Here is a 15,822-nt window from a genome sequence, read left to right as displayed (position 1 = left end):
ATCTGCTTACGAATACACTGACCCAGGAGAGAGCAGGCCCTCGGCAGTGAGGAGGGCAGCAGCAGAGGCAGGTGAGCAACCCTAGCAGAGCAGCAAGAGGCCTTGGTCCAGAGTGATTCCCTTCTCCTTTGTGCTGGCCATCTCACTCATTTCCATGTGTCTGCCTGAAACCCTATGCAGCCCTGTTCATAGCAGTCCGAATAAAAATCAGATACCTTATCACACTGGGAAGTTATTAAAAATTTACCTCTTGTCTGCCTAGGTGAAAAGACACGAACTCAAACAAGTAGTTTTATTATCATTTCTAGGATTTATCGCATTAAAGAGAAATTGTATGGCTAAAATATGGCAACCTTTATCACTTTATTGCTATGGTCTAGGTAATTTGAGTTAATTAATGGTTTCTGTATCATCTAAGACAAACATCAAGAACTCCATTTAAAGCAGTTATTGCAGAAATATACTGTGTGACATCTCAGTTAAGCTCTTGTTGAAGTGTTTGCCTTAAATAAAAAATACAAAAATACTTTCCACTGAAGGTAACTGAGAAACTGTTTGACTTGACATTAAGAGTGAAGACACACTTTCTTCCATTTTGTCATACACTTTGGGATTCACAGGATAACTTGCATCAGACACAATTTAATGAAAGCTCTCAAATAAGCGATTTTATTCCTATCCATGATTGCAGACATTTACAAAACCATAACATCTGAGTTCACCTTAAAAAATAACTTATATAAAGCAGTGATATACACAGCACAAAATAGTTCAAGGAGGGGACAGGAGCAACTTTTAATAATTAAAATGTAAACGTGAAAAAAAAGATGGAATAAAAGTCCCTACTTATTTCTACTTAGGATGTCATGTAATAATATTTTACAATGTCCTGTGGGTCAATGCATGTATGCGTACATGTCCATATAACAACCACATACACGATACATTTTCTTTCCCACACATATACATACACAGATAATTATTTGCAGTTCAGTTCAGGGCAGTTCTAATGTGCCTCTCCGTACAGTTGTTTGAATCATGTTTGGACCCGCTTTCTTCACAAAATAGGGGAGAGAGCAGGAAGTACAAGGTCGGTTTGTGTGACTGAGATTCCTTTGTTTAACTGTACACAGATGAATGATGTTCTTCCATAGGAGTTCTGTGAAGGCTGACTCACTGTGGTTTTCATGAGGAGACTCAGAAATGGATCACACACTCATTGTCATGCTAGGGGAGTACTAGAAAGAAAGAAGAATTAATATTTTAAAGATAACTATTTTATAGGCCACCATAGCACTTCGTGGTACAATAACAAACATGGTGAATTATAATTTATGTTCACATTTTAACCCCATACAATAGGAAAATGCACGACCAGAAGTAAGTACATATAGGCTTATATAGACTTTGTGAAATTTTTAATATTTCCTCTGGAAAGCAAGCAGGCTGACACCAAGTCAGCCCTAGGAGATAATTATCCTGCCCTTCAGCCTCCCCTTTCAGCCAGGCTTAGGTTTCACAGGCACTTGTCACAACCTGGGCAACTTCAGCCCAGGGCTGGAGGTAGACAGAGGGAACCGTGAGGACTAACCTTTGCTGGAGACAGTGTGTGGATGGACTTCCCTAACCTCTCTGGACTTCCATCTTCTTAACCTTTGCTGTAGACAGTGTGTGGATGGGCACTTGCCTAACCTCTCTGGACTTCCATCTTCTTAACCTTTGCTGTAGACAGTGTGTGGATGGGCACTTGCCTAACCTCTCTGGACTTCCATCTTCTTAACCTTTGCTGTAGACAGTGTGTGGATGGGACTTCCCTAACCTCTCTGGACTTCCATCTTCTTAACCTTTGCTGGAGACAGTGTGTGGATGGGACTTCCCTAACCTCTCTGGACTTCCATCTTCTTAACCTTTGCTGGAGACAGTGTGTGGATGGGCACTTCCCTAACCTCTCTGGACTTCCATCTTCTTAACCTTTGCTGGAGACAGTGTGTGGATGGGACTTCCCTAACCTCTCTGGACTTCCATCTTCTTAACCTTTGCTGGAGACAGTGTGTGGATGGGCACTTGCCTAACCTCTCTGGACTTCCATCTTCTTAACCTTTGCTGGAGACAGTGTGTGGATGGGACTTCCCTAACCTCTCTGGACTTCCATCTTCTTAACCTTTGCTGGAGACAGTGTGTGGATGGGCACTTCCCTAACCTCTCTGGACTTCCATCTTCTTAACCTTTGCTGGAGACAGTGTGTGGATGGGCACTTCCCTAACCTCTCTGGACTTCCATCTTCTTAACCTTTGCTGGAGACAGTGTGTGGATGGGACTTCCCTAACCTCTCTGGACTTCCATCTTCTTAACCTTTGCTGGAGACAGTGTGTGGATGGGCACTTCCCTAACCTCTCTGGACTTCCATCTTCTTAACCTTTGCTGGAGACAGTGTGTGGATGGGCACTTCCCTAACCTCTCTGGACTTCCATCTTCTTAACCTTTGCTGGAGACAGTGTGTGGATGGGACTTCCCTAACCTCTCTGGACTTCCATCTTCTTAACCTTTGCTGGAGACAGTGTGTGGATGGGCACTTCCCTAACCTCTCTGGACTTCCATCTTCTTAACCTTTGCTGGAGACAGTGTGTGGATGGGCACTTCCCTAACCTCTCTGGACTTCCATCTTCTTAACCTTTGCTGGAGACAGTGTGTGGATGGGACTTCCCTAACCTCTCTGGACTTCCATCTTCTTAACCTTTGCTGGAGACAGTGTGTGGATGGGCACTTCCCTAACCTCTCTGGACTTCCATCTTCTTAACCTTTGCTGGAGACAGTGTGTGGATGGGCACTTCCCTAACCTCTCTGGACTTCCATCTTCTTAACCTTTGCTGGAGACAGTGTGTGGATGGGACTTCCCTAACCTCTCTGGACTTCCATCTTCTTAACCTTTGCTGGGGACAGTGTGTGGATGGGCACTTGCCTAACCTCTCTGGACTTCCATCTTCTTAACCTTTGCTGGAGACAGTGTGTGGATGGGACTTCCCTAACCTCTCTGGACTTCCATCTTCTTAACCTTTGCTGGAGACAGTGTGTGGATGGGCACTTCCCTAACCTCTCTGGACTTCCATCTTCTTACCTGCACAGGGTTTAATCGAGCACCTAGGAGTCTGGGGAGGGCCAAGTCCAAAATCCTTACAACTGTATACTTTATGAGGTACTCAGCATGCAAAACCAAACCTGCTACCAGCGGATACTGAGTTCCACTAAAGAGCTTAAGTTACCTATGAATCTGTTGCATACTTTGGCAGAAAAGCCTGGGCCTCGCTTTGGGATTCTGGTGTCTATCCACAGCCATGTTTGGGTGTGCACAGAGACATGGCCGTTATTTGCTTACGTGTCAGTCTGATGAGGCTGACCAGAGATACAAGGTGAGGGTTTGGGGAATTTGGAACAATATTCTCAAAAGTGATTTTGAAAGAAACAAAAGAGCAGTAATTTTGTGAGTTATGCTCACCTATTCACACACTTTTGGGAGCTGACTGCAACAAAGTGTGGGAGAGAATGGCCCACAGAACCCTGCCCAGTGTCAGAGTTGTCCTTTGGTCTGTGCTGGGGATACAGATCAACAGCCCCTTCCGTCAGTGAGCATGTCAAACGTGGTGGGTGTGAGTGAAGCATTAAATCCTTAGTGTTACTTTTAATTTACTTAGGTTTAGATATCAAGATGCTGCTAAAGGCCACCACTTTGGAAAGCATGATCCTAACTGACCTGAGCTGCAATGAGAACCATCATTCAAACAGCAAGGAGCTCCATGTGAAATGGTTTCTAAATTAAAATCAAAATGTGCAGCCTGAGATACTTTTAAATCTTTTCCCATGAAAAACATGGCAAAAAAAGTGATTACTTTCTGCAGGATACTAATGGTTGTTCCTCAACAATGAAGTGGGTCAAGACTGGTTCCAATTGCAGAAACTTAATGAGGAATTGTGCTGTTCCTGGGCTATGTCTGAAGGCTGGCAGAAGTTAACAGTGAAGTGAATTTCTGGATGCCGAGATGAACTGCAGAGAGTAGGGAAAAAGTGCGGGCTGTGTGCTGACGCTAAGACGAGCATGGTGAGCAGGCGGGCCGCTGGGTGAGCGCGCAGGCGGACACCAGAGGCTCCGCCGCAGCAGTCTGAAGCGCAAGTTATTAGGGCTGAAACCAAACAGCAGAGGTTAGGTAGAAAATGACAGGACCTGGAAAAAGGGTCACCAGATCAGACCACAGGGGAGAACTGGCAGTCCTTTAAATACTGGCCACATCAAGGAGAACCTATTTCTTTGTCACTTGGTAGCTTAAAGTTTTGTTTCAGTATAAAAGCGCTAAGTGACACCACTGAACTGTCTCCCATGTTAAGAACAGTGAGTACTGGGTTAAGGGGAAAGTAGGAGAAAGCAAAGTAAAACCCCAAACCACTGCGAACAAGGACGTCTGAGTTGGAGCTCACCCAGCCCTAGGCTGAAGCGGGAATTTAGTATCCCTGACAATGCACACACAGTCTTACATTTCCAGCAATGTCAGCGAGCTTCAATTCAGTATTTATAGCTTTTAACTAGCCAGAATCATATTTTGAAATTTTAGGGATAAGAATACATAATAAAAAGTAAATGGGGAGTAGGTTTTGTTAGAAATGGAAAAAGCATAGAATAAGAATAAACGCCTCAGAGAAATTTGTGCTCCTTACAATACTAGTTTGTCATAACAATTGGTAGTGCCCTCAGCGCTGACCAGCACTTCCTGTCATGATGGAGACACTCTGCTCTCTGCTGTCTAGGACAACACTCTGCAGCCACATGTAGCTATGGAACTCCTGAAATATAGTGATGCTTAGAAAGTGAAAATTACATGTATTTAATTTTAATCAAGTTAAGTTTAAATGGCACAGCTAGACCAACATTACTTCAAAACAAATATTTTATCAAGCATATTGTAACAGTAATCTAAAACTGCAAGATACTGAAGTATTTCAGATAGGAGCTCAGAGAAAATGCTTGAAAACATTTCTGGGTAACTCTCAGTTAACGACAGGGACCATCAGATTGAGCATACATCCTGAGTCATCTGGACTTAAAATGTTCTTGACTCCAAGATACTTCTCCTAAGTATGCTAGTTCACTCAACTATAATATAACCTTAGGGAAGATTATTGAAAAATACATACTTTTCATTCTAACTATTTTACCCAATGCTACTTATATGCAAACACATAAATGAACACATATTGTTATCAAGTATTTTATGGGCTCCTATCATTCATTAATACTAGTCATTATTAAAATGTGGCATTTCAAATGTCTTAAGAAAATCTTTTAGAAAAATAATATGCTACTGATTAATTTGGAAGGCAAATGAGATGGCTGTGTAAAATATGGAAATTAAGTAGGAAAAATAAGGTACGGGAAGACTAAGGAGCAAGTTCAGTCAGAAAGGACAGACACATAAGGTTCCAGAACTAAAACTTAGAAAATGGACAAGCATTAATCAAGCTAATTTCTGAGTCACAGAAATTACTGCAGAGCCATATGCTAACTGTGTCCAGCACAGTAAAATGAGGTATATCTGAATGTCTGTGTAAGCTATGTGTTGCTTCTGTCGGTAAGGCTGTAGAATGCTCATTTTCAGCTTCTATTACTGGTATTGCTTCAACTAAATGAAATAAAAGGAAATCACAAAATGGTTAGAAAAGCTCACAGAATGTGCAAGCAGAAAGGAGTTTTTCTATTGATTAATTCTTCAGAGCACTAGAGACGTGGCTTCCAGTCTTCCAGATGGAAAGGAAGAGTAGGTGTTAAATGGACTATCATATTTAGAGTCATAAAATATTCATGGTGTACTGTACTGAGGCCACTCTGCAATGTTTCTATTGTACTGGCACATCGATATGCAGTGGCATATTGCAATGTTTGTACTCAAAGGCTGTGATATCATGTTTCACTGTTTCAAAACTATTCCGTGACTTTGGTTCTCCTCAGAGGATAAAATGGCTCTTATGAAGCTGTTAACAACATTACTGTTTGGCTTAAGGGGAAAAAGACCTAAAGGTAGTATTTTAAACATATGTCAACTTACCTTTTCGTGAAAAGTATATTTTGAGATAGAATGTCTTGGAAAGAACTTGTGATTTTTTTAAACTTCTTACACTTCATACATATAAGCACAGAATCCATGAGATATTCATTAAATCTTTGGTTTATACACATCAAGAATACTTTAGATCACACTTCATTTCTAAGCCTCAGTTCACATAGAACATTATTAATGATAAATAAATAATAGGTTCTGCTACTCTGAAATTAAGGTGAAATAACTTAGTGTTTATGTGACTACATAAAAATTTGAGGTTGATGTAGTTTCCTTCTAATAGCAGAAATAAACAAAGAAGAGTAGAGACAGCAGGAGTTATCTACCACCTTGTTTGCCATTCCCACTGAAAACTGCAATTCTAATATCACTTTTATTCATAGGACTATAGACTAATGTCATAGGGAAATACTGTTCTAAATTGATTCAGTAAATTAAACAAATTGGTTTCTTCAGTTTTGAATTAAACAGTCTTGCAGTCTGTACTTTCAAAAACATTTTATAAGATTTGAACACTAGGGGTCATCTTTGTTTCTTAAAAGAAAGGGCCTTGTTTGTGGTCCAGAAAAGAAGGCTGATCAGTGAGACATTTTTGATTCACACTTTGCTCTGTGCCAAGCATGTTGGCACTGCATATTTTGTGAGTCTGGGTTGGGCATTTTTGTTTCTATATAATTAAATGATGTAGCATGTGTGAAGGACCTAGTATTGTATCTGGTGTGTAATAAGCATGCCGTAGACAATTACCCCTTTCCAGGCCTCTGTGGTTTAATGTCTAGGTAGAATAACAAGGCCTCAAATGGCAGACTGCTTGAAAATATGTGCTTTTCAGAGCTACTTACATTAAAAATGCTAGACTTCATTCATTCACTTACTGGAAAATGTGATCTTTTTGAAGTCATAAGTAGCTACAGTTTCCTCAGTGACAGGAAAGCTAAGATATTAGAGGTACCCAGTTTGTTTATACTTTTAAAGCCTCGTTGTTCAGCTGAATATTTTTGGGTTTCTTCCTCTCTCCTCTCACTGTTTACTTTTATCAAAAAAGCCTGAACAAAAATTAGGCGGTGATATGGCAAACAAAGCCATAGATAATATCAACACCATATGTAACAAATTACCTCTCCTCATTAGAACCCATTTTTCTTAACTGCTACTCAGTACAGCAACGAACCTGATCAACGTTTTCCCATGTTGTCCCCAACCTCTGATAATCAACTAGCATCCTGGTGCAGTGTCTCCAGCTACCATGTGATTATTTTCTTTTGTGAATTTTCTACAGGGTCAGGAGAAAGGGGGAAGCTTTGTTTTCAGTTCTGCCAATTCTGTCTTTTAGGGTTCAGTGGCAGCTGAGGGTGGGATAGGAGAGTTGGGGTGTGGTGGGGTGTAGGGCAGAAGTCCTCTCAGCTATCCTCCTGAAGACTGTCTGCATTGCATGATGTGTTCCGCCTAGGTAAAGAGTAAAGCTGGGCTCATTCTGCTCCCCATGAAGAGCTTTCTGAAGCCAGCCTTATCTTCTGAGGTTTATTAAGTAGGGAAGCAATGACAACTCTGAAAGACAGTTTACTTTTAATCCCATATCAATCATTTACTGTTACCTCTGAAACATTTGGATCGTGTCTATTACAGCATCTGTTTAAAATTATTTTATTTAAAAAAGTTTACACAAGCCGGGCGTGGTGGCTCACGCCTTTAATCCCAGCACTCGGGAGGCAGAGGTAGGAGGATTACTGTGAGTTCGAGGCCACCCTGAGACTACATAGAGAATTCCAGGTCAGCCTGAGCTAAAATGAGACCGTACCTCGTAAAACAAAACAAAACAAAACAAAAAAAGTTTACACAAAGTAAGATATTGAATGAAGATTATGTAATATTTTGATACATACATCATATAATTTTTAAATAGGAGCAAACATATATAGCTCTTCAAATGTCATCTTTTGCAGTGAAAATGTTAAATTCTTGTTTCTAATGTTAAAAAATAATTTTGAAGTAGGGTCTCACTTTAGCTCAGGCTGACCTGGAACTCATGCTGTAGCCCAGGCTGCCCTTGAACTCATGGTGATCCTCTTACCTCAGCCTCCTAAGTGCTGGGATTAAAGGCATGTGCCACCACATCTGGCTAAATAATTTTTAAAAAATTTCTATTTATTTATTTATTTATTTATTTATTTATTTATATTTTAGAAAGAGAGAGAGGGAGGGAGAGAATTGACACATCAGTGCCTCAGCCACTGAAATCAAACCTGACACTTATGCCTCCTAGTGGGCATGTGTGACCTTGCTCTTGCCTCACCTTTGTGTGTCTGGCTTATGTGTGATCTTGAGAGTGGAACATGAGTCTTTAGGCTTCGCAGGGAAGCGTCTTATCTGCTAATCTATCTCTCCAGCCTCAATAATTTTTCATAGTACATTATGACTATCTATAGTCTCCCTACTACATAATAATAGGATGCCAGAACTTATTTCTTCTAACTGGAAGCAAGTATTCATCTATTAATCAATGTTTCTCTAGCACCCATAACTATTATGTAACTGGATGTGGGGATCATGAAAAATATGGTAACTATAATGTTTCTAAACATGTAATAACCAAAAATTAATTCTAACTCAAATGCATAATGAATCAGAGATGCTTCTGACAGTGTTGGTCCATGTTTCACCATGCAACTTCACAGCATCCTTAGACATGCATATTTTGTGCTGAGCACACTATCATGCCAATGAATACTACCTGAAATCATCTGGTTTAGTGTCATGACTTCTGACTGTTATAAAATGCAGCATTTTTATTGTACATGCAAAGTTTTATGCTTTTATAGAAACAGTGGTTTGATTATAGAAAATAAATACTTTTAATATTTTCTTTTTGCCATTCCTCACCACATAAGTACCACATTAGTGTATCTGTATATTGTATTGTGCTATGACTAATTAAAAAATACTTTTGGAGTTTCTGTCCTTTGTTTAATAAAAAACTCTTAAAATTAATTTTGGCTTGCAGTTATGACAAAATTTCCAAAAATGTATGAAATGGCCCTAAACATACTTATACCACTTTATGCACAGTGGCATTACAATACTGATGAATAGAAAATTAAAATGACAATTCTGAGAAACACTGAAGATACTCTATGTCCTATAGTATCAAATATTCAGCTAAGATTTAATTCTTTATGTAAAAGTGTTCAGATTTTATCTTTAATAAATACTAAAGTTACATATATACCAAAATATTGTTTTTAAAATAAATTTCTTTGATTTATTCTCAGTAAATATTTGATATGTATCTATTTATAGCATAAAAAACTTACAAATAAGAAAAGGTTAAGAATGTCACACTGTACATCCCAATCTTCATGTTTCTGATGAGCACTTTTCAGATTCTATGATGAGTTACGGTGTCCTTTGTCTTTTGTGCCTGTCTTATTTCACTTAACACCATATCCTCCAGTTGTAACCATGTTGTTGCAAATAACTGAATTTCGCTCTTTCATGGATGAACGGTACTCTATTATGTAAATGAACTACTTTTTCTAGATCCATTCATTAACTGGTGGTCACTTAGGTTGATCCCATTTCTTAGTTATTGTGACTAGTGTATTATGACATTAATTAATTTGGCAAAAGTTTTAGTCTTGTAATCTGTTTTCTCCAAGTAGATTGCATTCTTGGAGGATAGGTGTGTGTTAGTTAACATGTCAGAATATATTGTTTTTACCCTAATGCTTTGCATATATCTGGTTCAATAAATGAAATGAACTAATCTATCATACACCTCATTAGTTAATACTGTGTTATTATTGGAAGAATTAAAGAAAAGAATCTCTAATTAGATAAAATGAACATAAGAAAATGACTGATTTGTACTTACTCCTGCAAAAAATTAGAACCTTTTTTTTTTTATAAAAAGAACTCTTCTAATCTTTCACATACCTTAAAACTATGCAGTGTCTCATATTTACCCAATTTTCTTATCACTAATATCTATGCCTTTTAAATATGATTTTTATACATTTTCTTTGTCCGTATCAATCATATTAGTATCATGGCTTTTGTATATTAGAGTAATGCTTTTGTAATTATTTTATCAATTTCCACTTAATGGTTCTTTTAATATTTAAAAAAATCAACCTATTAAATTCTACATAAACAGCTGTAATAATTTGGCTATACATTTATTCTAACAGAAAAGCTCCAGAAGTAAAGCCTGAATATAATAATACAGACAAGGGAATACTTACACTCTCACTCTGAAAAGGATTTAAGAAATTTCCCCCCATTTCACCATCATCCCTTGGAGTGCCCGGTTGATTACTCAGGCTCATATTATTGGGAGAATTCTGTAAACAAGATTTAGAAAACAAGTCAGTATTGAAGATTTTAATTTCCCTGTTGCATTGCAGTGTTTCAAAAATTGAACCTGCAGCAGCATCTCTGAGGACAATGTAGACTTTAATCTGAATTTCAGACCTCTTCTACGCATTCAACTGCATTCTATGTACCTTGACAAGTATTAATGCCTTCACAAAAGAAAGTTTAAAAACAAGAAAAACCCCATGACTATTTTCTTAGCCTCAGAATCAATGTTTATTCAATTTTGCACCCTCATTTTATAGTTTCTAGAACAGCAGGGGCAAAGGAGAGCCTACCCACAGGTAGGCACGACAGAACCCTTCCTCATTCCCTTGTGAGTTTTACTAATCTAACTTTGAAAGGTCACTGCTTTAAAAGACATTTCCTTTTAACTCTATGTGCAGCTTAATGATGGTACTGCTTCAACTATGTTTCTATGAATCACAAGTGAGAAGAGTTAACGACAGTAGTGAAGAATGAGGGAGATGCCGGAGGACTGAAACTTCAGTGAGTGCTGTCAGAGGAAGAGGACACAGAGTGAACTGTTTTAGTATCATTAGTTAAAAGTAGATTTACTGTGAAACTTTGCTCTGAGATAAAATGGCTGCTATTAGCAATCAGACACGAAGGAAGCAGTCATTTTTCATAGTCTACTTAAATTTGTTAGTCTTATCATTGCTATGCACTTTGAACCATGCTAAGGTATCTGCTATTCCACATCAATAGGAAACACCGAGTTGCATATAAATCATGTTTATTCAGCCTTACAACTGTCACTGAGGGGACTCTTTCAAGGTTCATTTTATTGAGTCACATTTTTTTTTTCAGGGCTAAACAATTTGTTATTCCAAGTGGAAGAAAGATTTTGGATGTTTTTCTTAAGCCATATCCAGTTTATATTTTACTTTGGGATAAGATTTTATATTTTTTACAAAAGAAAATATGTAAAGTGTTGATTTAACTAGAAAAATACTAACATGAACATTAAATTTTCATGAATGAGTTATTCCTAGAAGAGTATGCACTTTCAAATAATATGGCTAGGCTGTCGAGCAGGCAGATGAGTCGGTGGAACTACAGCTAGTGTCTTGTCTTGCTGTGTGTCCCACAGGGAGGATCTGAGAACAAGGATCCTCTGAAGTCCATAGAGCGCTATACGCCAGTGAACCCCAAGGGCTCAGAACCGTACTATCATAGGATAAAGAAGATTCTATTATTTCTGATAAGTTTCTCTCAGAAAATGTTAGTTACCAAGGTATAAAGGTAACTGCAATTTTGAAATCAACTTGGTAACTTTATTTCCTTTAAACTTTTAAAGTAAAATTTATGTACATGTACTGTTGTTTTAGATTCATTATTAAAATTTTAACTAAATGATAAATGATATTTTTGAAAACGGGAATGATAATTCTGGCTTAGCTCAACAAACAAAACTAAAGTTACTGAAATATGATTTATTCATTGTCTCCAAGATTTTTTGGTAAAGGTAGATTTTGATCATTTTCCATCTAAAGGAGAAACGTATAATACTGGGATAACAATTGCACATGTAGGATAGACTTGGAAGCTGTGTACTTTTACAGTCAGCTCACTGCACGCAGTGAGCCTCCTTCCTTGCTGTGTAGTTGTCGCAGCAACAGGAAGCGCACGCAGCACTGAGTGAGGAGGGCCTTCTGCTGTCGGGCTGCTAGAACTCTGTACTGAACTTTTCCACACGCCATTTTTTATTATAATTTTGAAAATTTGGTTAACTAAAGTCTGATTCCTGACTCAAGGTGTTGGTTTTTATCTTATTTTAATCAATTTCTTGGTTAATTATTATTTTGCCCTGATGGTCATTGAATCTAGGGCCATGAACGTGTTAGGCAAACGCTTTACAATTGGGCATACCACCAGACCCCAAGGTATTGAGTTTATAGCATTTAGAACTTAAAAATAACATTGAAAACAGATATTTGTAAAATGCTTCCAATGTTACCACTTCTGTTTTCATACAGTCACCTGATATCATGGTGGCTCTGGCTTATACTTTTTGGGGGAAGGAGGGGGTGTATATAAAGATATTGAAAATTATATAAGATAAAGTAAGATAGTATTTCATCTTTGAAACCTATTCTTTTAAGTCACTTTGAAAAGTCTGAAGGGATAAGGACAAAATATTTTTTTCACACCTAAAGCACCCTCTGCAAAACACTGTAAAAATGCCCCCAGCTCCTCAATAGGGTACATGAAGGAAACTGTGCCGTCCACAACCCCGCAGTGACAGGATGAAGACACGTGGCAGCACGTGAGGATCAGCTCCGACAGTCACGCTAAGACGGCGCAGGACACGTGAGAAGGTGGCTGACACGCATTGTGTGCACATTCACTCAGCTGCGGCTGCATTTGGGGGCAGTATCTTCAGTAGACTCTCACGCAGAAAAGAAACTTGGGTTGGTTTACAAGGTACAATACAGAACACCAAAGGACACAGGTAAAATTACTTTACTATATTAGTCATTATAGTGATTATTCCAGTTGATATATACTTTATTGTGTATGCTATACTCTTAATTAGTTTAAAAATGCAAATCTGACTGATAGCAACTTCAAGGGATTTTTAATGTTATATTCCCACTTTCTTTAAGCTGGAAAGATAGCTTATTATATACAAAAGTATTATATCATACACAATTTCCTCATGCTCATCTCTACAATTTTTTGGCCTCTAATTTTCTCTCTTTGAAATGCATACAAATTAGCAAGTTTTTGCTTCTTTTCCTATTCTCAAAACTTGTTCTCAACTCTAAAACTCAAATTTTTAAAGTTTTCACATAAAGAAGTGTGTACTCATTGCAACTTTGGCTGTACGTACAGTTAAAGTGGTAATATCACTACCACTGTAACCTCCTGGAAGTCAATATTGAATTGACTTCTCATTGGCTGTCACTGGCGATTCTCCTGGTGTGGGCCTGACTCGGCTAGCTCCACAGAACACGGTACTTGGCGCCTCCCAGCGGTGTACTAAGCACACGGTGGGCAGCACACCCCAGGTGATGCTAGACATCCAGCTGCCCCTGGCTGCACTGTGGGATCTATAACGGGAGCCGAGTTTCCGGAGGGAGAAAGCCTGATCTTTTATTTACTTAGCATGATAATGATCAGATCTGGGCTCATGATTTCTTTTTCCTCAAATTCAAAAATATAAATACGAACTGTAGAATTTTGCACACATTTCCTTCTAAGAAAATGAAACACGAGCTTTTCTCCACTCCTGGTCCCTAAAGCACTTCCGAAGTTTCTGTCCATTGATTGAATGAGTGACTCGTCGTAAAGGGGATAAAAGGAATTTCACATTTCATTAGAAAAGGCTTTTACGCTAAAGACGAATTTGGCATTTTGAGAAAGAGGTACTAAGTGGGTTTTCCTAGATAATTCTCAAATGAGCAAGAAATGATTTTGAAACTCTCTATTTGAATCTTTAATTGAACTCACTCTGACAATGGAACAATGACGTCAAAGTGCCCTTGATGTGTGATTCTGGCCTGGCTCACAAAACATTGTGTTAACTACAGAGAAAGAAGAGTCTTAGGGCCTTATAACACTTCACATGATGTAGTGTATGCTCACACCTGATTCTGAACAATTTCATGAAACATCCAGGAAATAACTAGAAGCTTTCTTTCATCATGAAGGAAGCTCAGTCTAGAAATCAAGTAACATGTAAGTAATAGGACTAGTCTTTCTGATTTTTAATGAGGAGTTTTTCATCTTACATACAAAATACAGATTTAGCTGGAGAAGTAGGAAGATGTAGAGACCTATAAAAGATTGTGAACAAAGTTACTAAGCAGTGATAACCATGATTTCTTCTAAGTCACAAACAACAATGACTAGCAAAGAATATGGTGGAGATAAATAATGTCAGAAACAAAGAAAAAAGGGAAGAGAAAGTTTTCCAAGACAGGTGGACCTTGTGTTGGAAATGGAAGAGAGATGGGAAAAACTGGAGTTAGAGACTGTGTGCACCTCAGAATAAACAACTGAAAAAATAGGGCTGTGAATGGAAAAAACAAAACAAAACAACAGGGAGAATAAGAATTTGGCATGTGGCGTATACAATATGCATGCATCTGCTGCTCGAAGAGACAGCGGCACTGCCACAGACACTGGTGGTGTCACCACTGGGTGGGCAGAGCTGGGGGCGCTTGCAGCTAGTAAGCTTGAGTGGGTGGTGGACAGACGAGCTGCTTACAGCTGCGTGTGAACAGTCACTTCCAGTACCGTGTAAAGGGTCCTATTTATGACTGGGGGTAACCTTTTTCTTTTTCTTTGGTTTTTCGAGCTAGGGCCTCACTCTAGCTCAGGCAGTTCATCATGTAGCCTCAGGGTGGCCTTGAACTCGTGATGATCCTCCTACCTCTAACTCCTGTATTGGGATTAAAGGCGTGAGCCACCATGCCCAGCCTGGGGCTTATCTTAATGTTGAGTGTACGTGAATTTTGTTTTGTGATGTTTTTTTCTGTTTGTTTTCCTCAGTTACACTAAACATCTTGAAGATCATGAACACATCTCATCTTTGAGTTTTTAGAGTCAGCATGAGGACCGAGTGTGCTGTTGTTGACTAAATCAAAGACCTCCTTTGTAAGTAGAAACCACTTGAGGGCATTTACATCAAAGGAATTTTTTCATATCTCCCCACCATTCACAAGGCAATGTCCAGTATAAAAAGTACACTGTGGCTGGTAAATTCATGCTTACAGAACAGTCAGTACATCATTAGGCAGGAGAATGTTACCAATAGTGGACACTGTAGAGTAGAAAAACCTTGAATCCAGGGATAGGAATGGGAAAATAAACACAGAAAAAATAGTAATAAATCTGAAATGAGGACTGAATAAGAGAAAATTTAGCTCATCATATGAGTACATTTAAAAACCTTATCATGGGGCCGGGCGTGGTGGCGCACGCCTTTAATCCCAGCACTTGGGAGGCAGAGGTAGGAGGATCGCCGAGAGTTCGAGGCCACCCTGAGACTACATAGTGAATTCCAGGTCAGCTTGAGCCAGAGTGAGACCCTACCTCGAAAAACCAAAAAAAAAAAAAAAAAAAAAAAAACCTTATCATGCTTTAGAAATTACAAAGTACTTTAGGGAATTCTGTTTACATCTATGTAGAATAAAAGGTTACATGGATTATTAATGGAAAGTTTTGGAAGATGGCCTGATTTCACTGGTGACTACACAGCTCAGCAAACTCTACCACAGAAGACCAACACAGTCATGGTGATCTCACCAGACAAAAGGCTGTAAAGAATATTAGATGGGGACTCTCACTTGGGAAACAGGCTGTGTGGACATTATTCTCATAGAGATAGGCTGAGGCTCAT

The 15,822-nt window shown here is 38.7% G+C and overlaps 1 protein-coding gene across 4 annotated transcripts in view; it reads right to left on the bottom strand.

The window, feature by feature from the left end:
- Positions 1-278: 278 nt before the first annotated feature.
- Positions 279-15,822, bottom strand: part of Ssbp2 (single stranded DNA binding protein 2) — a 253,386-nt gene continuing 237,842 nt past the window's right edge. For all 4 annotated transcript variants that reach the window (XM_045133623.1, XM_045133625.1, XM_045133624.1 and 1 more), the window contains 2 exons: positions 10,343-10,441; positions 279-1,238 (listed from right to left, as the gene is read on the bottom strand). In XM_045133623.1, coding sequence (XP_044989558.1) covers positions 1,209-1,238; positions 10,343-10,441 — 129 coding nt within the window. In that variant the 3' untranslated portion in view covers positions 279-1,208. The remainder of the gene's footprint in view (positions 1,239-10,342; positions 10,442-15,822) is intronic.

This window comes from Jaculus jaculus, chromosome 14, assembly GCF_020740685.1.
Source record: "Jaculus jaculus isolate mJacJac1 chromosome 14, mJacJac1.mat.Y.cur, whole genome shotgun sequence".
Taxonomy (NCBI): domain Eukaryota; kingdom Metazoa; phylum Chordata; class Mammalia; order Rodentia; family Dipodidae; genus Jaculus; species Jaculus jaculus.
This window is presented reverse-complemented; position numbering and strand designations above follow the sequence as displayed.